The 26,131-nt window shown below is 30.8% G+C and overlaps 1 protein-coding gene across 2 annotated transcripts; it reads right to left on the bottom strand.

Annotated features, from left to right (window-relative positions):
- Positions 1-741: 741 nt before the first annotated feature.
- Positions 742-25,171, bottom strand: LOC143249402 (uncharacterized). Of its 2 annotated transcripts, XM_076499195.1 has the most exons (7): positions 25,005-25,171; positions 21,552-21,669; positions 17,136-17,297; positions 12,913-14,150; positions 8,776-9,101; positions 5,593-5,722; positions 744-4,525 (listed from the first exon to the last, which is right to left on the bottom strand). In XM_076499195.1, exons 2-7 carry the CDS (start codon positions 21,599-21,601, stop codon positions 4,362-4,364), a joined length of 2,070 nt encoding a protein of 689 aa, XP_076355310.1. In that variant the 5' UTR covers positions 21,602-21,669; positions 25,005-25,171; the 3' UTR covers positions 744-4,361. The 2 variants fall into 2 exon arrangements, with proteins under 2 accessions (XP_076355311.1, XP_076355310.1); XM_076499196.1 differs by lacking the exon at positions 21,552-21,669 and having other exon boundaries at positions 742-4,525.
- Between the last annotated feature and the right edge of the window lie 960 nt (positions 25,172-26,131).

The following is a 26,131-nucleotide window of genomic DNA, read 5'->3' as shown; positions in this document are numbered from 1 at the left end:
GTATGAAAGTGCCTTTGTGAAGTTTAGAATACAAAACTGCCTTTATTAGTACTGTTTATAACTCTTGGTTGTTGATTAAGAAATCATTACTTATAAAAAAAAAATTTCTTTTGCTTAAATGAACAGAAATGTTTGTAATAGGCTGTTTTTGCCTTCTTAAATGTTAAAAACCCACAAGCTTCTGTGAGATCTGACCTAAAGAATTCTGGAGTAAGACATTTTCATAGTCCCTAATAACATCTTATGATCCACTGTTGCTTCATTGCAGTAATTTATAATTTACTTTTGTGTGTAACCTTATCTACTGACAGTATATACTTAGGAAGTGTATCTTGTATACATTTTTTAAAATAATTTAACTGAAGCTACAGAAACTTGCAAGATATAGTAATATCACATTGTACATTCTTAGAGTCACCCACTATTCCCATTAATCTTTTGTGTGCTTCATATACACAGTAAGTTGTAATGTTTAATGGAAAACAACATTTTATCAAAATGAAGTTATACATGTATGGCCACTGAATCAGCCTAACATTACAGATGTCCAAAGTATAAGTGTATGTATGACACTCAGAAGTCATTAAATATAACAATAGTATTTTTATTGGGAGATATAATCCATATTATTTTTATTGTTAATCAAAGACTGCACAATTGCCAAAACATGTGCGACTCTGATTAACCTTTCCATGACAGATAACAAGTCAAAGGCCATGTCACTGCATCTGTTGACTTGCATTCAAACTTTTATTGAACTACTATTTTATAAATTTATGTTAATAAGTTTGAAATCAAATTGTAGATTATAATTCAACCATTAAATATAGATTTTAGTAAGTCATATAGTATAACAAATGCAGCACTGTTTCAAATTAGATGTTTGTGATGCCAAAATATTAAGTCTATGGTTTTGTGCAAATTAGGAATTCAAATTACCAATAAGCTAGAACAAGCTAGAATATAAAATAGGAACCTCATATATTTTTATTTTGTTGAGTGGCAAACACAATGGCCCATGTTCAACTCTTTCCATTTTTCTGAAACAATCCCTTATATACTCTTACTGCAGTACATGACATGTAAATAACAAATTATCAACTTAGAATGTCTGCAGATCTGTTTTATCAGCTGTTTTAATCTGTAAAAAACTACCTTGTTCTTTCAATCTAAGTTTTCAAGGAGGTAAGTTGTATCTTTGGTCTGCTCAAAGTTTAATATATTTTTAAATCTAAATACATCTTTTTACTAAGCTTAATAAGTTATAGTAGAATTCTATGGTATCAGTGTAATTATTTTATGACTTTTTGGTTATTCACCAGTGTAGGTATATATAAAACCTAAAAAGTACATTGTTTGATATCCTCTGTGTTAAATTTTAAAAGGTTTAGCAACCTATGTCCAGAAGCAACTGAGTTCAAATTTCATAGCTAGAAGAGATAATTGTTTGCTTAATTTCTTCATTTATTGCTCTATATTTTAAGAAAAAATATATATATACAGTCACTTTTCAATTATACATTATATTACAAAATACCAGTCCACTAGAATACAGCCAAGACAGAGAAGACAAAAGTCAGTTTTATATTACTGCACATGTGACACGAGTTCACATGTACTGTATCAATGCAAGTTATATAATATTAGCTATGCACGACTGGAAAATCAATATAATAAAAAAATAATAAATACATAGCATTATGAGACTTAAGCTATTTAGATAAAACATTTGTATTTTCATGTTATAATGTGTAGTCATTCTAGCAGAAAAAACAATTTATATTTATTTCTTAATTTTTTATGGTGATTACAGATCAAGTGACAGACCACATGTATAGAAAATAACATAAAATCTTACTGGAAACAAATGTTTGTAATGTATTTAGAAAGTCTTAGAGATTACACAAATAATAGTTGAGATTTTTGGGATGAAGAATAGTTATATTAATCATAACATGATATTACTTTGCATTCAGACTAGTCACAAAACAGACTATTTCCACAAACAAATCTAGTAAAAATATTTCATTAAAAAACCTGATTTTTTTATTCACAAAATACTTATAATAACCTTTACTGAAAGTCTACTAAGTCTTGTGAAAAGATACCACACTAATCAATAAGCAAAATTAACAGTGATAACATAATTATTCTTTATACCAGTACACAACTTATGTTTGTACATGCAGTTCATAGTTACTTAGAGACCAGAGTAGAGTACAAAGGAAACCCAATTTACTAATGCACATAGTATCGTGTATCATCCATGGTGGGTAATTATTCAACTAATCCTATATACTAATATGCAGTAATTCATAACTATAATAACTGAGTGTCCTAGTTGTTACAACCAATGGGACATTGTGAAATCCTAAAGAGTATAAACAGCATTTTATCAAAATATATTAATCTAATCCCGAGATATATGTTTTTTAAATTGCACCTATATTTTTGAAATGCCCTATAGGTCAAATGATTTAATATCTATCACATGTCCATATCAGCGTATACTACAATAAAATTATCAATGCAGGTTAGCATACTCATAACATTCCTCAGTAGTTAATGGTTAGTCTATTAGAGATGTAAGTGAATAAAACAAATCATACAAAAGTGAATTTTACTGTATGTTCAGTATTGGAGATTAAATTTCTTATTTTGCAAAATTAAAATGACAAATATCCCCAAGACAAAGAACACATGTTCAGATTTTAACTTTTCTTAAATAGACTGGACTTGCACTATTACAGAATTATAAAATTATTCTTTGGTCAACCAAGATAGGTTAATAAACATTATATCCCACTTATTTCAAGGGTTACAATAATCAGGGTAGCCCAATCAAAACTATACTAAAGCAAAACATAGCCATCCACTTTTACATAATACATGCAAGTTTCTGTGTAACAATCATACATATTGAGGCACAGCTGGATATTTTAAATGGCTCAGATAATATAATTGTATGTAATAAGAAATGTGATACAGTGAAGTATGGGCACAAAAGTGAAAAAAAACACACAAAAAAACATGATTATATAATGATGATGACTGAAGAGGAGAAATACGTTGAGAAACTTTCTGCTGTACCTTTATACTGTAATGAACTGATGCTATCAAGGTCAGTAAAGGATTATACAAGCTAGGGACACTGCACTGACTAAGTATAACCAGCAAGAATCTCTGACAGCTTGACAATGCTGCAGTATAGGCTAAAACTACAGATGATTGATAATTATCTAATTACCAAGCTTAAAACGTCCTAAAAAGAAAGTCAGTCAGCACTTTGATCAAGTATCAACAACAAGAATATAGGTATAGATACAAGGGAAGAGGCTGACAATTCACTGACTTCATCTGTGACAAATGGATAATCAGAATTGTTTTTGTTGTTAGCTGTTGTGCATGATCATAATAGAACTGATCAATTAAGTAACAGAAATACTTGCAGGTAGTTGTGCAAACTATTTGGTAGATCATGAGGATACTAAGGAAAAATCAAATAAAACCTCATGTAACAACTAAAATGTCAACTCTCCCACATCATAAGAAGTTGCCTCTAGACTCCATGCAAGTTCTCTGCACTACTTCAACATGACTACTATTGTAATGAGACAAAAGTCCTTGTGAGTAGTTTAATGCCATTATTCCTAAACAGAGTATCAAATTGAGTACTATATAAGTTACTGTTTAGTAAAAGTGTTAAAACAGTTTAACTTATTTGAGAAAATGTATGTTGAATGTAAACTAAGTATATGGAAAAAGTATTCTTGAAATATTGATCTGACTTCTTTGCTTTAACTGTAAAGCCTCAGGTTAGTGCCTATGCGCTCCATTTGCCCACTTAATCTTCACTTAAAATAAATTACTGTCTAACAGGCAGTATTAGTAGATGTTCCAATTGTTACACTGAACCTCCATTCAGCCTGCCTAATGTTACAATACACAATCCTTACTTTTTTTTCTGCATTGCACAGAATAATGAGAATTATGCATAAAACACTGCAGAAAGGATTTTTCTGCAGTTTTATTTCACATTACGAATAGAATAACAAACAAATGTAGAATAGTCATAAGAAATATTTACTGAAAGATTTCACATGGATCCAACAACAATGAATTACTAAATTATCATATAAAAAATTCAGGAACAAAAACTCTACTAATTGCAGTAAGTCAGTGTAATTTTTATTAGGCTACCCTTTACAAATGAGAGAGAGAGAAAAAAAATCAAACATTTTCTTGTACGTTTTGCCCTGATTTCATGAATTCATGACATATAATACACACCCATTTATATTTAGATATACAGCAAGTATAATTCCTACCTACATAATATTACGCATGAAAATAATTTTTTCTTATCTGATATCAAAAGGCTTTAACTGACGTTCTCCTTCATTTAGAAATATGTGCAAAGATCGGAACAGAAAAAAAGCTCCAAGCTGGCGTTTCTTCTCGTCATTCAAAGTTGCCACTACTCCATAAAAGTCACCTCGTTTAATGTTCGTTAGATTTGAGAGTCCTGTAATGAATATAAAACTTTAATGTACACCACCAGAATTTATAATATACTAAAATTACAGTATTGCTGTAAATAATGTAACTTTGAAATAATATTGCCAGTTGTTGTTGCAAAAATTATATTAAATTAGATTCGCATATCCAATATGAACTTGAATTTTTGTATTTAAAATAAACTTATTTTCAGAACATTAATTCTGCATTGGCATGTAACAGTTTAAGTCTAAGCAAGTAACAACCATAAGGCCCATAAACTATTGTTTTAACTATACAAGCAGTTGGTAAAATATCACAAGCTGATAGAGAACTTTGAAGAATGCTCATACAAAATGCTTGATAAAATATTACATACAAAACTCTTTGAATAAAACAAATATTAAGTTAAAGACCTTTTTATTTTGAATACAGAGCAAACTGATTGCATTTGTATGAACAAGTTCAAGGTACCAAGGTCAAGGAGGTACACATTTTGTATAATATACCTCACATACATTGTATGATATTAAATGATTTAAACTTTCTTTAATAATTGTAGTTTAAAACGTTTATTCCATGAAGTATTTATAAAGACTAAAATTGAAGTTCTTTATACTTTAAGGAATATTAAGAGTACAAACATTCACTTGAGAATTTCACCTTTATGTAAACATTTCAATATTAATAATCACAACTGGAAGGATAGCATTAATCCAACTGAATTTGACTGCTTAATTAGTTTTTGCACTTATCAGCCCCACTCCCCCAAAACACCTGTATTTGCTTCTATGACATTAAATACTTTCAAGAAGGTTCACAGCACCTCTTTAAATAGTAGCCTAAAATATTCCAATGCCTGCATATATATACATGAGCAACATTCAGCAGTAAGCAGATAAAAGTATTCACTACCAAATATTTCTTGAAATAGAAATGCAAACACAGAATAATTACAAACATAACTTATGTTTGTGTGTAGAAAAATATCTAAATATGTGTGTGTAAAGGAATGTAGAGATTAACTGAAAAGATAGTATATCCACAAATATGCAATAGCTTTGAATTATTAGATATATGAAATCTTCTACTTACCAAGTGCTTCAACCATACAAGCTTCCCTTGTATAAGCCTCTACTGGGATTACATTCTGAAAGCAGTGAAGTGAGATAACTCCTTCACCACTAGCCCATATGTCTAATATATGTTGAACTTTGTTACTAGGCTGGAGAGAAAAATACTAAATATAATAATAAAAACAACCTGTGTTTGAAGTAGTAAAACACAAACTTTCATCTTCAGTAAGCAAATGAAACCTCTGATTAAGCTTGTTTTCAATGAAATGTTTTTGTTTAATCTGCTTAATTACATATATAAAATAGGATATACTATTACATCAAATAAATTCAACAATATGGAACACTGCTATGACAAAATAAAAACTAGCTGTAGTCACTATTGTTTGATTTTATTGGAATTATAATAAATGTTCATTGGCTTTCTGTTAATTCTCAGCCAGGAATGAGAATATTAAATGAAACTTTTGGTTCAATCTAGTTATTAGTCTGGGGTAATGCTCTCTGGAACATTCCAAGCCATTTTTGTGCACTAAATATTCACATTTTTTACTGTTTTAACTCTTTATTTCAATTTCACTATGTAACAAAATTTTCACTTTTTCTTGTTCCTGGGCAGAAAGTGTTATTTCCTAATTGCTTATGCCAAAAGTAAATGGAAAAGGCCTGTTTTTCTCTTCAAACTTTGCTTTTGTGACCTGGGTAATGAAATTTTCAAATTTACCCATTTTCCAGAACATTCCAGTAGCTGACAGAGAATTCTCTCAAACTTACAAGAATTTTCAAGAATGAAAGTGTGCAAGCTGCAAGTCAGATGAAGCTTCACCAACATTTTTCAAGCTCCTTCACTCGTCAAGATGAGCTCTGCTTCTGCCACAATCTATCCAGTCTGTACGAGGCAACTGGAATTGCCTGTAACCTGAACGAGCGGCACCTGTTCACTGATCGTTCATCCAGAAGCCACAAAGCTGTGTTGCTCCTTAATGGGAATAAGTATCCGTCTCTTTCCCTGGCTCATTCAGCGTACTTCAAAGAGGAATAAAACAGCATCAAGACTTTGCTGGAACCCTTGAAGTATGATGAGTATGGCTGGGAGGTTATTGGAGACTTCAAAATGGTGGCATTTCTGATGGGTCCCCAAGGAGGCTTTACCAAGTTTCCCTGTTATCTTTGCCTTTGGGACAGCAAGGACACTGCAGCACATTACAACTGGGCAAAACAAATCAAGTTCTCTGTGGGAAGGCAAAATGTCAAGTGTGAGCCACTAGTGGGACCTCCAGGAGGTGTTGTTCCCACCATTGCACATAAAATTGGGTCTTATGAAACAATCTGTCACAGCTCTTGATAAGGAATCTGCAGCCTCCAAGTACCTTCAAGGCTTCCTCCCTAAGTTGTCTTTTGGACCACAAATAAAGAAAATCCTAGAGTGCACAGAATTCTCAAAGAAGCTCAAAAGGAAGGAAAAAAAGCTTGGGGCAGCTTTGTCGCAGTGGTTCAGGGTTTCTTGGGCAATCACAAGGCTGAAAATTATGTGGAAATGGTTGAGGCTCTGGTGAAAACCATGGCAAAATGGGCTGCAGGATGTCCCTGAAAGTCAATATCCTTGATGCTCATCTTGATAAGTTCAAGGAGAACATGGGAGCATACTCAGAGGAGCAGGATGAGCACTTCCACAAAGATTTACTGGACTAAGGAGCGTTTAATGAAAACATGATGGGAGACTATTTGGGGGCTGATACATGAGTGATTTACATTACAGCTGCAAATCTTGAAAAACTACTTACTTCTAAACATTTTTGTTTATTTTTGTACAATTTTAGTATAAATATGTGTAAATCTTGATTCATATGTTGTTTTATTCAGACCTTGTGTATATGAAAATGTGCAAATTTGCCCATTTTTACAAATAGGTTAATTTCTAAATTTCATTATTCAGGTCATAAAAGCAAAGTTTGAAGGGAATAATGACCATCTTCTGTATGTTTACAATATAAGCAGTTAAAAAATAACATATACAATCCAGGAACAAAATTTGTGTTACATAGTGTTATCAAAACCACAGACCAAGTAACACACAATCTGGTCATTCCATGAAATATTTATACCAATACCACATAGAAGTTTATAATTGTAATGATCAAACCAGTTACATACAAACTGATCATTTCATGAGATACTGAGGCAATATTTGTACAAATTATTTACACATTGAATATTTTAAAAGGCAGATGTGAAGTAATGTCTATGTTCATGTATAAATCTATGCATACCCCACCAGACATTTTTTGGAAACTGTAAAGCAATTTGGGATTTTCATGCATTATGATAAACTATTTTTCTAATATAAGAGCATGATAATGGAATGACAAGTAATCCATTAAATCCCTGTTCAACTGAGATTCCATACATATAGGTCTTAAGTAAAAATCCAACAAAGTACTTTCTATAATTTTAAACAAAATGAGCAAAACATCCATACCCTAAAATAGAATGTCTTACTGTATGCTGATCCTTTTCATCATACCCCATAGCAGTTTAAGTGTTTAGATAACATAAGCTTCAAAAGACATTTTGTATTTGATCAACTATCTATGAATCAATCAGTTAAAAGGAACCTCATATATCAATTTCCCTTTAGCCTAAACATCAAACGTCATAGCTTCTTGGAGTGACCCTAATGATACTGGTAGTAGGTCTTTGGCCCCAGTACAATCCCATCTCCATGATTTTCCCCACTGGATCTAAATAAATCAGGTAGATGACCAGTTTCATAATAGAAATGATGTAGACCTCCCAAATAGCAGGCAATTCTGATCTCTGTGTAATGCAACCCTTTGAAATACAACAAAATAGAGAAAAGAACATAAATCAGTTTTATCTTTCAACCTACAGGATAGTTTTGTGACAGAAAAACTGCATTCAAGTTCTAACATTTTTTAAGAAAGTTAGAACAATCTAATGTTCTCTAGGCAGAGTATCAATGGTCAGTGTAGTCACAACCACTTTACAGTGGCCATCCTTTAAACCCTTTCAAGAAAAATAGAATTCTCTTTTAGATAAGACCACAACTGAACAGAGTATTTCAGTGAGTCTAACTTTGTATCTAAGTGCACGTACTTATGACAAAATGCTATCCACCAAAACAGAACATGTGTTGAGATGTATATGATGTAAAATTGAAATGTTAAGACTATTTTATCACCTCATTTACAGGATCATTCAGCATCTTGATAGCTTCATATAAATGACTGTAAGGTCTGGTTCTTGTTCCTTTTCCAACATAAAAGATTGCATTAATGAAAGCTTGAAATTGTTCACTAAAACTCAACAGTAAAGCTCTTCCAGGGAGGTTTTTGGTAACTCGGGGATCAAGCAGTAGGTAATTGAATGAAGTTTTCTGTGTGCCTTCTCTCCATTTTGTTTTAGGATCAGGATTATCGAAATCATTGCACATGTCTTTCTCCAAAACTGCAACTTGAACAAAGTCCAGTTTACTTTCCAAAACATGTGAAATTTCTGGGGGGTAATCTGAAACAGATACCAGAAATAAAGGTGTGAATGAATACAATGTTCATAAACCAATTTCTTTTTTTCTTGATGGACCATAAAAAGAGCTATACACTATACTGCTGCTTCTTTTGTGTAAATGTGCAACCTTTCCAAGGATAACCTGAAGGGATCCTGCCAACAACCAGTGTACAAGTATATTTACTTACTTAAAATTCTTTAGTTCAAATAATTACTTTAAATATTTTTTACAATTAATATATATTGGATGTTTAAATGCATGGAATATTCCTGAGGTATTGTTCGTTTGTTTTATTATAGCAAAGCCACATCAGGCTATCTGCCGAGTCCACTGAGGGGAATCAAACCCTTGATTTTAGCATTGTAAATCTATAGTTACTGCTGTACCAATGGGAGACATTTCTGAGGTAATTAAAAATATACTGCTAAAATATTTTTCACCAATAAATTTTATTATAGCATAAATTTAAAAAAACCCTCTACAAATAAAATTACTTTTATGAAAGAATAATCCTTTTGTAAAAGGTGCAGCATTTGTTAAAAAATAAACATTTTAAACTATTTTAACATAATGAATGCTGATATTATGTATCACATAAAGAAAATCTTCTCCTGAAACAGATCAACCACTTAATGTTTAATCATTTCTGTTTAGTGTAAGATGAAAAAAAAATGTCATTCTATATAAAATTGATAACCTAAACCAGGGGTTCCCAACCTTTTGGCACTCACGACCCCTTACCTAAGAGTTTGAAATCCATGTGACCCCCTACTTATGGCTTACTATCAGGAGCTTAATTTTTCTTTTATTTTCTATGAAGGAGAGGGAAAGAAACATCTAAAAAAATATTTAAAAATTCTGTAATTATTTATTAGCAAATTAAATCACATTGGTCCAACCTGAATTCACAAAAAGAACATATATTCAACATATATATCCAATCAGCAACGGACATGTGACTTACGTGTCGACAGCGAGCACACACACTTAATCACAGCTAAACAGACACACAAGCGTACGTACATGCACGTGTACTCACATACTCGCTACTCACTAGTACACACATACATACAGTTGCAGACACATACACATTCACACAGGCACATTCACTCACAGGCACGCATACATACACCCATAATATCACCTAATGACATTGAACTAACGTAGCACACGTTTTGCTTTGCAACGAAACAAAACAAAATGTAAGAGCATGAAAATGTAATTGATGAAATAAAATTAATGTTATCCCAAGCTACTTCTAACAAGGCTACGCAACCCCCTGCCAAGGCTTCGCGACACCCTGAGGGGTCGCGACCCACTGGTTGGGAACCCCTGACCTAAACAAATGAAATATGCATATACAATTGTTTGTTTCCTAAATACCTGTGCAGTACTTATTTCTGTATTCACGAATCATGACTTTTAATTTATTTGCATAAATTCAACTTCGACTATAAAGCAAGTTTTTTTTGTTCCACATTCAAGAAAAGTACTGTACTGGCCCGATTATAAGGTACTGTTTTTTTTATTATTAATTAGACTGTAAAACGTATGGTTGCATTATAATTGTAGCTGACCAGACAGCTTCCTTCTACTCACACATATGAATGTCCAGATAGTGTTTGTCTATGCATGATTGCCAGATGTTCACTCAAGTCTTTGCAACTAATCTACCTACAGCTGTTCATTTATAGTACTAATTTCATTGTACTCACTTTATAAATTTTATAATAATTGTTGTCTTTTGAGTCTCCTTTTAGTGTGTGCATGTTTTCTTATAGCAAAGCCACATCAGGCTATCTGCTTAGTCTACTGAGGGGAGCTGAACCCCTGATTTTAGTGTTGTAATTTTGTAGACTTACCACTGTACCAGTGGAAACTCTCCTTTTAGTGACTGATTCTTGTGCAATAAGGAGTGACAACAATGAAAGACAGTGAACAAGAAAATGTCAAATTAACAAAAGATTGTGAAAGAATTATGATGCAAATCTTAAAATTTTGGTGGTGTATGAGGCAGAATAAACAATTGTACCACTACTAGAAAATTTGGAATCACTGAAAATAATGTGATGCAATGGCACAAAATAAAAATTGAATTCCTTAATCCACATTCTACAAAAAAGGCATTTCACAGACCTAAATATAGCACATTATGATACTCAAGGTTTTCTTTTCCATGGCTTCTGAAAATGGGATTGCCATAATTCAAGACTACCTTATAATCAGGTCAAGAAAGTAGTTATTTTAGAATATACAAATATATGAAAAATTAATTTATAAGCATGTTTTATCAAAGAATGTGTAAAGCTTTAGAAATATTTTCAGGTTGCTAATTGCTAATAGCAGTTATTATTTTGCAGTAATGAATATATGTTCTCAATTACATTAATATTTCATGCAAAAAGTACACCAAACTTAGTACTAATGAATTATATATACTACTTCTAACTATATCATTCATTTGTATTATTAACTAACAAATTAATAACATAGCTAGAGTTCTGAAATGTTCCTTATGTCCAATTTATTGGTATTGACTTTGCAAGTTTGATGTTGTTTTTTTATATGTATGATACTGTATATAAGAAAAAATAATCAGATTAGTATTGTACAGAGTACAAAAAAACCTCTTAATAGGCTATGTTTCAAACAAATGCTCTTCGTCAAGCCCTTTAAGCCTACTGATGCAATATACTACACTCAAGTTTAAAAAAGGCTTGATAAAGAACAGCAGCTTTCCCAGAGGAAACTGATAGGCTGGAATTGTTTGTTTCCTGTAGACTCGTGCAGTATCCATTTCTGTATTCACAGATCATTACTTTTAATAAATTTGCATAAATTCAACTTGGACTGTAAAGCAAACTTTTCTTTTGTTCCGCATTCAAGAAAAGTACTGTACTGGCCCGATTATAAGGTGAGGTTTCTTTATTATTAATTAGACTGTAAAATTCATGGTTACTGATAGGCTGGAATTGGTTTACAACCCTACAGCTGTATTGTCATGTGGGCTCTGACTGTTTTACTGGTTTAAAATATAATCTTTTTAACTTTATTGTGAATAACGGTTAGCAAAGGGCACTTGTCTCAAATATTGCATGTCAACAGAATTAAAACAAAAGTATTTACACTTCATTTCCCCTTAAAACAGAAGTATTTACACTTTGTTACCCCTTAAAACAGAAGTATTTACACTTTATTACCCCTTAAAACAGAAGTATTTACACTTTGTTACCCCTTAAAACAGAAGTATTTACACTTTGTTACCCCTTAAAACAGAAGTATTTACACTTTGTTACCCCTTAAAACAGAAGTATTTACACTTTGTTACCCCTTAAAACAGAAGTATTTACACTTTGTTACTCCTTAAAACAGAAGTATTTACACTTTGTTACTCCTTAAAACAGAAGTATTTACACTTTGTTACTCCTTAAAACAGAAGTATTTACACTTTGTTACTCCTTAAAACAGAAGTATTTACACTTTGTTACTCCTTAAAACAGAAGTATTTACACTTTATTACCCCCTTAAAACAGAAGTATTTACACTTTGTTACTCCTTAAAACAGAAGTATTTACACTTTATTACTCCTTTAGAACTTTAACTACATTCTCCAGTTTTAAGTTTAATTTTATTGCACACATACTCTATTTCTGTTGACAAAAGAATTTCTTCAAACCTATAGGTTTGTTTACTTTGGTGGTATTATTTCACTAATCTATTCTTGAATATTCTATCACCTCTATATTCTTGTTTTTTGTAAAACTTGCTATTATATACATATAAGTAAGAAGACAATGGAAGAAAACTTACTTGGCAACAGAGGACTATTGACTTGGACAACACCTGCCTTGAGTCTTGTCAACCTGTGCAGGTAGACCTGTCTAGTACTATCCTGAACTGGCCCAGGATTGTCTCCAAGATCAAGGAGTTCCTTTCTTATTTCACTGTTATTAAGTTTTTGAAGGTCTAGTGGAACATTAACAGGAAGAAGAGATCTTGTTGATGAGCTTGATGAGTCACTACCAGTTTGGAACAATTTCCAATCATATATTACACTTGATGATGAATTTGTGAAACTACTAGGGTTACTAGATGGATAGTGTCGCTCAATAAGCACAATTCCTTCCTCATCATCTGTATACAAATATTCTTGAACTCCTTCAGAATTCTGATAAGACGAGGGTTTTCTGGGGGAAACTGATAGTCTAGAGTTGTTTTGTAGTGCTACAGCTGTATTTTCATGAGGACTATGACAACCAAGCATAGCATCTAAATAAATGCCTGTAGGAGACCCTGGACTTGTAGATCCTTGAATACAAAATCCAATATCATTGATCTGTGGTGACAGAGATATCCTCACTGGACTTGATGTGATCTGGGAGTTAAAAGATGAGATACTTGCATTGCAAGAAGACGAATTTTTATCTTGCTGAGTTCCTAACGCTTGTAAGTCATTGACTGAGACATTAATATCATCTTTTATTTTGCAATTTAATCTTTGAGTTTGTTTGGTATCACCACCACCACCAAGGTCAAAAATACAAGGAAAGAAACTACTTTGCTTAGGTTGCTCAACAGCAATAAAACAGTTTTCTTTTCTTGTACAGTTAACATTACAACTTCCAGTTAGAGACAGATCTTTTAGTTTTTTGCATATGTTTTCATTTTCATTCCGTATACTGTGTTTTTTTTCTTGAGATGAGGAACAGGTAAGATATTTAGAAAATAGCACCGAAGAGGAGAAAACTGCAGATGAGTAACATGCATCTCCAGCTTCATGTAACTGTATGTTTTTTGAGCTACAAAAGGATGCTGTTTGTGACATATCTGATCCCAGAGAGATACTAGTGTTGAAGTTATGAGTTCTTACAAATTCTTCTAAAACTTGAATACACTTTAATTCTTGTGTTTCTAAAGCCATCCGAAATGCATCTTTTTCATCACTATCTTTCAGCCATGGATTTCCCCCAGCAGATAACAACAATTTCAAAGATAAAACATTCCCCCATAAAACACTGATATGTACAGGTGTAAGACCATCAGTGGACCTGAAATGATTAATTGCATACATGTACAATTCAGACTTTCAAGAAACTCATCTCAGATTATTCAGAATCTACTGTGCTGTTTTTGACTTTTGTATACCAGTTATACATTTAATTTCAAATATGATGTGCTAATTCAAACTAAATTTTCATCACTTACTAACACAACTTTCTCTACTAAAAAACTGTATCAATGTAAAAGAACAAGTTCTTTTATAAAAAGTTAACATTAATCACCTCATATTTCTCTTTAAGAGCTTTTAAAACATTGAACCTCCACATATTTAACTGCTACTTTGTAACATTAAGCCTTTATTTAAGCCCATTGTTTTATAATCTGAAAACCACATTATTACAAATGCAAGTATGATATAGATGTACACCATGAATACACTTTTATCCTGAACTAGTTAAGAACATGGAAATTTACAAATGTATACTAGTTTTATTAAGTTTACAGTGCAGTATGATTAATACTGGTTAGATTTAAAGGACTTGATTTATGATAAAGAAAGTAAATTATCCACTGAGAGAATATGCAGTTTTGTATAAGTGTATTATGCTCCTAAATTTTACTGGTTCAAGGTCAAAAATCAATTTTTCAACTGTTATTGTGTTTGGCTGAACTACAAGAGCAGTATAGTAATGTGTAAAGACAGAAGTTGTTAACACTTAGTATGTTATTACACACAAATTAATTAATTGTTACAAAATATGTTTATCAAAATAAATAATTACTTTCACAGTTAATTTTTTAAAACTTTTCCAGTGTTAATTTATCACTCTCTTGAAAGACGATGATGAATGAATTTGCAACATCTTTATGTTACCAAGAATTGTGAAATTAAACTTAAAAAAAAAGAGGAAAAAGTACAGTTTAAGACAATTAATTAAAATTAATTATTAAAAACATACAACTTAAAAGTTTTATGTATTTAGATGATTGCAGCCAATTCAGCAAAGAAGATCGTGTATAGTTAGTTCAAGGTGAATGCAGTAAATTATGGTAAGAAATTCAACATTCAAACTCATCTCAAAAATGCTTAATTGGATTAAAACATGAATGTAGTGGTACAATAAAATAATGAAGGTCACTAATATGCTCTCTGAACAAATCACAGGTTCTACAGACACTTCAAGTTTCTGCACTCTTGTTCTGAAAGAGATATTGTTTGCCAGACTGGAAATGTAACATTTTGAAATAGTTATGAAATAGACTTCATTACCCTTCTAAACAAAGCTGAGAACTTCACTAACTACTAACTTGGATCATCAGAACAATAGAAGTTCTGTTAATAGAGAAAAGGATATGTTGCAGATCAGGCATCTTCATATGTTTCCAGATATTTATTGTCTTCAATAATGCAGCACTTTTTCTGTTTACATCTTGGAAAAATATTTCTTTTTTAATACTTAACACCTGCCATATAATCATTTTTGTAATTTTCCTATCAGAACACACTGGGAAGGATAACCAAATTTCCAGCTGCTCAAATTACATGACCATAGATGCTCAAGTACTGGTACCAACAACCCAATACCTCCAGTACTATTGCAAACCCTGATCTTATGTATGTTTTCATAGAGACCTTTGATACAATCTATAAAGGAATTTAACTGCATAACTATAATTTTTATTTCTGTTTATTCTCAGTGTTCATCTTATTTTCTCAGTTATCAAGTGTTCTGAGCATCCACTGGTAAGAACAGTAATAGTGATGTATATTTCTTCCTTCTCTTTTTAGCATCTTCAGTATTACTTGTCCTATTCAATCTAGAAACAAGATAATCTGTGATATCCACTTTCCTATTGTTAGGGAAGTTTCCTGTAAACGTCGGTAGAAAATCTAATCATCATATCTAGAAATATGAGCTCATGTTCTTTTATTTCCACTGTGATATTTATTTTGAATTATTGTTATCTTGACTGCAGTAATGACTGTATTATGAAGATATTGTTAATATATGTGAACCAAATGCTGGCACTCAATTTTGCTGTTATTTTCGAAATGTTTTATATGGAGGTACTGAAGATAGATGAGTTTTTAACTAGGTCTTCCTGTCATGCATAGTATTTATGTTTAAGTTGGACACAAGTTGTGAATTCTATTATTGTGAAGACTGTCAGTTGATGTGTTCCTTAATAGTTCTACCATTTTTAAGCCATTGTCAGTATATGTGTAATGTTTCATAGACTGATATGTTAGTAACAAAGTTGGAGGTGTCAAAAGTAACCATTGCACCTTGTGAGGTCATCATAATTGTTTTTATAATCTTTACAAAATGAACTCATAAGGGTGTTTTACCTATTAATGATGTTATCTCTACATGATAAAAAATCTAGAGAATGACATGGTGAATCTCTTCATTTATCCACTGGACAAAGAGGATAGTCTTACTTGTGAATTTTAAGTATATTATGAAAGGGTTGGTGCTGTGGTAGACTATTAGTTGTTTAACTATTCCTGTTCCAAGTTGAATATGATACCCAAACACGGATCAAGTGTAATCCAATTTCTAGTCAAGTTTCAAGATGTGATTCTTGGCAGCTTTTTTTACTCATTCCAGGATGTTGCAGTTTATTGTCTTGGGCAATTTTATTTTATAAAAATTAAAATATTGATCAATAAATAAGTGTCAAAATTTTGTCTTTCTAGTTGCAGCATTCAGGAGCATATTTTATAATTAACTAATTTATTCAAGAAACTAATTATATCATTAAAATTGTGACTAACTTTCTGAAATGAGCTAGTGAAAATCCCAGAAGGCTAGCTGTTGTTTTACGTTCTACTAACTCAGGTGGCTAATACAAAATGAATGTTAAATTCAAGCCCTGTTGTTAGAATACACATCCCAACTTTCATTAGTTCAAATATCTTAAACACTAAACATGAGACTGAAATGCAATTGTTACAGTGTAAAAACATTAAAGACTTGAACATACAAGATTTTAATTATTATGTAATGTAAAAAAGCGAAACATGATACCTGATATTTGGATTTGCACCATGCTCCAACAAAAGGGCAACGACATCCTCATTACTAGGAGTATCTTCTAGACCCACTGCTAAATGTAGTAAAGTACAGCCATCATCATCAGAAACTATTTTATCTGGTTCAAGGCCATGCTCCAATAACATTTTCAGTTTACTTGCAGTGAAAAAAAACAAAAAAAAAACTTAAATTCTTAATACAGGATACTGAAAACAGTTTTATCATCATCACCAAATAAGAATTACATATAAAATTATAAAATTCCATTAGTTTTTTCTAAACTGAATTTAAAAAGCAAGTAACATTACTGACGAACAATTAAAAAATATTCAACAACTCTTTCACTACAGGTTGGGTGGATTCGACCCAGCTCGCAACCACAAGGGTATCCACAAGACCAATTATACTGTAATTTTTAATATGTATGCATGTATACAAAATTTTGCAGGTTATTAGTAAACATTACAAGACTTTCATACACAAAATATCAGGTTTGTAAATTAAGTAGTAAGATACTTTAATTAAAGATTTTCTCATAATTTCTTCTTAATTTTAAGATTAAAAATACTTTTGTGAAAGAGAAAATTTTCAAATTTCACACGTGAGCTCTTCATAACCTCCAGATAATTAACAAATGCTTTTTAAGGAAAACTTTCTATTTTATCTGTTACTTTTCACTATTAAACCAGAATCTCTACGTGTTTTATAGATTTAACTGATCTTGTAACCACCATAAAAGATAAAGTAAATATAAATTGTGCTTTTTATCTTTCTATAATAACTACAAATCAACTCAAAAACACAAATATTTAATCTAAGTTGCATAAATGTCATAACTATATATATATTAATTTCATCATATTGACCTATCAGCTATTACTGGCTAACAATACAGAAGTTACAATGATATGACATAAGTGTATTCATGTTATCACATTCAAGAATATAAAACTGACCTTTAGTTTTTACAAAATGACCTGTCTTGGTTGAGTTTAAATGGACTAGTACTTTTTAAAATACTGTCACATTTCAGTTACAATACATTATATACATTATTGCTATCATCTCTCCTAGTAATTAAACAATGTATAATACAAAACTATGAATTATAATATACAATTTGATACAACACTTAATGGCATAAATTCATAAAATAGTTGTTAAACAAGATTTTGAATAGGAGTAAACAAATGAGGTGATGTGGACTTTGACCCATAATAAGAGATAATCTCTATATATAAAAAAAAATTGTCATTCATTTCTTATGACAAATTTTTGAGAACCTTGATTATTTAATACATGTAAATATTTCCAGAAATTTTAATAACTCCAAATATTGTATTTAGTAAAAATTAAATCTGTATCTAAGTTTACAAGTCTTCTATCAAAAAAAAACTTAATTCATAGAGAAAAACTATCTTTTATTTCTATCGTTCACGTAATACATAATATCATGTTAATTAAATTATTATCACTGTTCCTATAATATAAAGGTTTTAATGGTATTAGCAAATAGACCTGATATTATAATCAGCTCACCACATTAACCTTATTCAGTATGGTATTGGTCCCTTGGACCAACCTCAATCATTTTGTGCTTGTTAGTTTTCATGGTATAACTTATAAATCAGTAAGCCTATTTCATGGAATTTATCAGTAAATGTAACAATGCTTTCATACACAAAATATTTTAATTAAGTCTTAAGGCTTTTTAAGCAATGTTTTCTGTACCTTTTTTTCTTTTTGCATGATGCCTATCAAACATGCAAAGTACTTTTAATATTAGAAATACCTTAATGCATCAGAAAATTTTCAATTTCACATGCAAAATCTTTATAATGCTCAGATAGTTATAAATTATTTTTTTTAAAACATATTATATTTTCACTAACAAGTACCTGTACAGGTTCAGTCAATTTGACATCATACATTTATATATATATATATTATTTTTATTATATTGACCTTTCAATCATGCAGAGTTACAATGATGTGGTACACCTTGCTCATATTACCATATCTAATAATATAAACATGACCTTTAGTCTTTACAAAGTGACCTGTCTTGACTGTTTTAGTGGACTAGTATTTTACAAAATAGTCACATTTCAGTTGAATGGTTTGCCTTGAAAGAAAGAGATGACTTACATTTAAAAACAATTGAGAAAATCATTAAGAAGACATTCTGAGCTTTCAAGTGGCTATTCACAGTTCATATATAGAAGTGTATATAAAAAACCATTTCGAAAAACTGAAAGAGGTGAGTGGAGCCACTCTAATTCAGTACAGAAACAATATCTCAGCAAATAGAAAAGACAGGAAGTTCTTAATTTATATTCTAGCTTGTCAATATCAGTAATTTGAGTTCCTAATTCATACAAAAGTAGACTTTGTATTTTGACATCACAAATGTCTAACATAAACCAGTGTTGCATTCAACATACCACATGACACATGAAAATCAATTTTTATATGTTGTTGTTTTTCACTATTTACTTTTAAATTAAGTATTAAAATAGTGTATAATATCAAAATTTGAATTATAATCTATGATTTTATACCAACTTAATGAGATAAATTCAAAATACAGTAATTCACTAAAATTGTGAATATTAGTCAACAAATGAGATGACAGCGTTTCACCTGTGACTTGTCCATAAAGGATTAAAAAGACCATTAATCCAGGAATCAACTCTTAAAACATAAAGCAACAAAATTTTTTCTTGTTTTTCACTATTTTTATGAAAATCTTAAAGTATTTAAAATACAATTCTATTAAACTGCTTATTCATAGAAGTGTTACTGCTATAAAAATAAAAGCTTACAAATAAATTAGTGGAGGATAGATATGTTAATATATAACAGTATAGTTTGCAAAGTACATTACTATCTGCTTAATATCAGGGTACATAAGAGTTAGTTCTTGCTAAGAAAATAGTTGCATATGCTCATCAGCTACAGCAAATGAAATTTAAAATTTATATGGATATTAAATTTAAGTTGTAAATTTCAATTAAGTTTCAAATCTAATAATACTCTTTGATATACTGCTTTTCTATTTAACGTAATTTTATATCATGTTATTCAAAACTGTAGAACTATAAACACCCACAATATGGCAGACCTTGAGCCAGTGTGACATTCACAATGAAACTTAAAATCAAATTGTAACAATATATTCTTTAAGAAATCAATCTTTGTTAGACTTTACAAATATTCTAAGAACATTTGTTTGAACCATCACATTGTGAATGCCTTAATCCTCAAAATTTCACAAATTCCAAAAGAATACTTTATTCCATCATGTTAATCCTTCATTTGTGTTTTGAAGGGTATTACTATGTTTAATCCTGATATGAATTTGTCAATCACCTCTAGAGAAAGTTTATATTGTTTTTTACATAGACATATCTATTACTTTACAAGTACTTGAAGTTTAAGTATTTTGATTATTTGTTTCCAGTTATCTTAAATCATTTCAATTTTGATAAGTCAATCTCTAATAAAATTATTTAAATTAAAAATGTGTATTCATTTATTATGTAATTTTTTGGTTTAATAAATATGCATTTTCACAAAATCACAAGAAAGTTTGTTTGTTTTTGAATTTTGTGCAAAACTACACGAGGGCTATCTGCACTAGCCGTCCCTAATTTAGCAATGTTAGAATAGAAGGAAGGCAGCTGATCATCACCACTCACCTCCACCTCTTGAGCTACTCTTTACCAATGAATTGTGAAATTGACCTTCACATTATAATGCCCCCATGGTTGAAAGGGCAAGCATTTTTGGTGTGATGGAGATTCAAACCCACAACCTCAAATCACTAGTCAAGTGCCCTAACCATATGGTCATGTCAGGACTCACAAGAAGGTTCACTGACACTCAATTCATCTACAATGAAATAATTTCTGAATTACAAAATTCTTCAAATAATATTAAACTGTAAATTTATACCTAAATACTATTATAACTTTTAAAAGCAAATTCAACCAGAGATTTTGATAACTACTTTGATATTTGAATCCTCTAGTGGTTTCTGGAGTAAACATACATATACTGATGAATCTATTTGGTTATGTTAGACCCTTAAGCCAGTCAATGTTTTTTTAATGTGTTAAGTTAGAGGAATTTCAAACTTTGACATAAAAAGATAAAGTATTGATCACTTTCTTATATTATGACTAGCGTGTAGAAACAAAATATCTTTCATTGTACTTTTATATGCAAAACTGCTATAAGATTTCTACATTAATACAAATTTTGTTACTTGAAATGAAACAAATTTGTGATAAGTGCATAATGAATTCACTCTGATAGAATATTAAACATTTAGTAATACCTATTACCAATTCAAACCCAAGGAAGTGTTCAGTATGTAACTAAACCACAATATAAATCAGCACTTACTCTTTATCACATGACATCAAAGCCTGAAGTTCCTCAGTATTTTTGGACATGTATATGGATATTCCTTCAAGACTTCCCTTAAATCATACAGTAGATCTATCTGATTTGCTTACCAGACCTAAAAAAGTGAACAACTTTATACAACAGTAACTTGTACATGAAAACATGAGTTTGTATATCATGCACAATTTAGGTTATTCAACTTAAAGTTTGTTTTTTTTTACATTTTTGTTCTCACTATGATTACTCTGAGACATTATTTCTTTACTGCAACTAGAAAAGTAATTCTTTCTCTAATTCACATATACATAGAAATCATTCCATATTTCAATAAATATCTATAGTATTCAGTAATGTCAAGAAAACCCACTTGTAGAGAAAAATATATGTAAAAATGACTCGTTTGGATTGAGAAAATTTACATAGAGGAGTGAACAATGTTTCGACCTTCTTCGATCATCTTTGTGAGCCCGACAATGACCAAAGAAGGACTAAACGGTGTTCGCTCCTTTACGTAAAAAACTTTTCTCAACCCATACGAGCCATTTTTACGTATGTATTAATATCTATAGTATCTTCCTTAAAGATGTCAGTATCAGATATTTATATTTAATTAGAAATTTCCCTTACTCTATAGTTGCTGCTAATAGGCTCATGTGGGTGCAGTTTATTTCATGTACATCTCTAAAGCTTTTGCATTTTTGCCAAAACTGGAAATACTCCACACCCACAATATAACTTAAATCTTTAGATATATAATTTAGAAGTAATCTCAAAGCCTTAGAAGAGGTACTAAAATCCATTTAAGGAATTTCATGTATTAACTTTGATACTGACCATCTTTCAAACACACTTGATATTTTTTTGAAATATGAAGCAATTTAAACTTATTTTTATAATGATCATTGGTTAAGTGAAAAGTGTAAAATTCTTAAAACATTCCTGAGCATGAAACATAGCTGCAATATTCTCTTATATCTAACCACAATCTCTGAAATAGTCATCCAATATTTTATGACACTCTGAAAGTCCTTGACTGTTGTAGCTTCTAAAAACTTTGAAGGCAAAACATTTTTAGATTAAAAACTACTACTATTAGAAAAGTAACCATCTTAACTGAAGCCATATCTGAATATATCTCTTCCAGGTTTAAAAAAAAAACATGCTTTAAAGTTATCACTAAATAAGTAAGGCAAAACTCTTACATGGCCTAAACTACATGTTGTGTATCTTAATCATACATTTCTTTTCAACTTCCTAATCAAATCAGAAGTTTAGTTTTTATTTGATCCTTCAAGGCTGTCATTATATACCTTCTCCAAAGAGAAATAAAAATTTAAGCCCACCCTTTTTATTTTCTAGAAATCACTGATTCCTGTAAAGTCATTCACCTTTAAGTCAATCACCCTGTTAGAAAAATAAAACTGTTAACCGGTTCTCAATGGTTCATAGGTCAAAGGCCATGTCATGTTTGTTGACTTGCATTCAAAATTTCATTGAACAACTATTTTATTAATCATGTCTGTAAGTTTGAAATCATATTGTAGATTATAATTCAAACATTAATAATATATATATAAACATAGATTTTAGTGAGTCATGTGGTATGTTAAATGCAGCAATGTCTACAATTAGATGTTTGTGATGAAAAAATACTAAGTCTATAGTTTTGTACAAACATATAAAGTTTCATAGAATATAAAATACGAACCTCATATTTTTTTACTTTGCTGAGACATGGCTTATGTATCAAATCAAACAGTGCCCCTTCACCTCTTTCCATTTTTGGAAATGGTCTCTTATATACACTTACTTCAACATACAATGTGAATAACTAATCAACACCTTAAAATGTTCCAGTGGTTTATTCAGCCACATTAATCTGTGAAAAGGCTACTACATTCTTTTGAACCAAGATTTCAAGAAGGTAGGTTGTGTCTTTAGTCTACTCAAAGTTTCATATTTTTTTAACATTTTATATATATTTCATAGTTCAAAGGTCATAGCTAGTAGAGATAATTGGTTGTTAAATTTCTTCATTTATTATTCTATATTTTAAGAAAAATAAGTTTAATAATTTATTTCTAAATAGTAATAATCTATACACACACACACACACACATATATATATAATTGAAACATGACTGTATATAACAAAATACCAGTCCACTAAAACACAGCCAAGACAGGGATGACTAAAGGCCAGTTTTATATTACTGAATGCATGCATGCATATGCACTGCATCAATGCAAGTTAAGTAATGTTAGCTAGGAATCACTAGAAGGTCAAAATAATAAAAAGATAATAAATGTATATATAAATACACAGCATTTGGGAACTTGAACTATTTAGATGAAACATTTATATTTATTTCCTAATTTTTATGATGGTTACACGGTTAGTCAAATGACAGATCCCACATAGGATATAGAAAATAAAATATTACTGAAAACTAATGTCTGAAATGTATTTTGGAGGTTTTTAAAATTATGCAAATAATATGAAATTTTTGGGATGAAAAATAACATTATGATTTTAATCATAACATGAAATCAGTCTGCACTCAGACTAGTGATTTTCACAAACAAATCTTTAGTAAAAATATTTCATTAAAAGATCTGATTTTTTGTGTACAAAAACTTGTAACCTTTAAAGTCTACAAAATTTTGTGAACATACACATGCTGTATCAAAAATTACTGTGCAAATACTTAGTGTGCAAATGTGTGGACAAACTTGTGTATATTACATTTAACCCATTTAAAAGAGGTAATACTTCAACTTGTACATCATACAAGAAATAAAGCAATTAGATAACTACATACTGTAAAAGTAGACCCATTCATTTTATAGAAAATGCAAAAACATGACGGTTTTCACGAGTTTCTTTAGCTGCAGTTTGAGTTTAATGTGCAGCTGAGTTAAGTTAACCTCATAAAATGATTTTTTTTATGGATAATATTTTGTGTCACTTCTACATCATCATTTAAAAACTGTAGTGAACCTGTATCTCCAAAGAAACTTCTACTTCCTAACAATCAAGTAGTAGTGATACAAATATTATCCTTTATCAAATTTTCCTTTTTTCAAAACGTACGACTGAGTATTGAGCCACACAGAAAATATTAAATATTTCAAACTTTGTTATTTTGTTTAGACATATTCCTAATTTCTCAAATGCCATCTGGCTCAATAACGACACCCTACAACATCGACTTCTAACTAAGACCTTTAGTTTAAACGAATAGTTGATTGTGCGGCTGATTTGGTTCGAGTTTCAATTTTACTACTGTCACAGTGCAGAAACAGTGCCATGCAATGACACTACACCTTAGGCTTAAGACTAAGTATTGTTCACTGGAAACTTATGAGAATTATCTAGGTCGTATTGATGAAATATTCAAAAACTAAAAGATCATATCTGAATCGAAGAAAATGTTAAATATACTTTACCTCGAAATCAAACATTTAAACTGAAATCAAAAGATACTGGCAAAACTCAGCAGACATTTAATCTTTAAACTACATTTTCAACAACTTCGAAAATTCGCGCAATATGTATATTGGCGTCCTCTCTTTTCTCAAATTAGTAAATAGTTATTATGCTCATAGATTCAGTTGCTAGGTGTGTAATATTAAACTTAACGAGTGGAAAAAATATTGTAGTGGGCAAACAAATTGTTGATGTTGCAAGAAGTATTTTATGACGTTTTTTGTGTATAAAATTCATTTTCAGCTAATTTACAACTTTGTAGTTCAGCTGTTTTTGCCCCAAAAGAAAACTTTTAAAATATAATTTTCTAACCTTTTCTAATATTAATAGCAAGAGATATTGCCGCATTTGTTAATAAATCACTTTCAAATCAAGGTCAATTTTTGTATTATAGGTGTGGTATTCTCAGAATAATCTATTTCTCGAAAAATAATTGGGTAAGAATCCCGATATAATTGGAAGATCACCAGAAAATAAACTACGGAGCAAGGATTTGGCACGGCATGGCGGTTAAGGCACTTGACTCGTAATTCGAGGATTGTGGGTTCGAATCTCTGTCACACCAAACATGCTCACCCTTTCAGCCGTGGGGGCGTTATAATGTGTCGGTCAATTCCACTATTCTTTGGTAAAAGAGTAGCCCAAGAGTTGGCGGTGGGTGATGATGACTAGCTGCCTTCTGTCTAGTTTTACACTTCTAATTTAGAGATAGTTAGTGCAGATAGCACTCGTGTAGCTTTGCACGAATTTCAAAAACAAACAAGCAAAGATCTGCCTTTTTTTTAGATTTCCCGACTGGGTTTGTTTATAAATAAATAAACATAAATAAATAAATAAATTCTACACAAAACATTCTCTTTCGAAATGGATAACCCATACATTTATTGGTAAAAAACAGCCTCATTCTTAACTAAATTGTATCCCAAACCACCTAAGATACCCAATGTACTAAAACTTCCCTTATACGGTTGCTTATCATATCCTGGGAAACAAATTTCCCCTATTACGAAAATTAAGAACATTAATTAACACTTACTACCACAAATATAAACGAAAGGTGTTACGAAACCAACTTTCAAACTTAAAA

Source organism: Tachypleus tridentatus, chromosome 4 (assembly GCF_004210375.1).
Source record: "Tachypleus tridentatus isolate NWPU-2018 chromosome 4, ASM421037v1, whole genome shotgun sequence".
NCBI lineage: Eukaryota > Metazoa > Arthropoda > Merostomata > Xiphosura > Limulidae > Tachypleus > Tachypleus tridentatus.
Note: the sequence above shows the minus strand (reverse complement) of the source record. Positions and strands in the feature narration are given on the sequence as shown.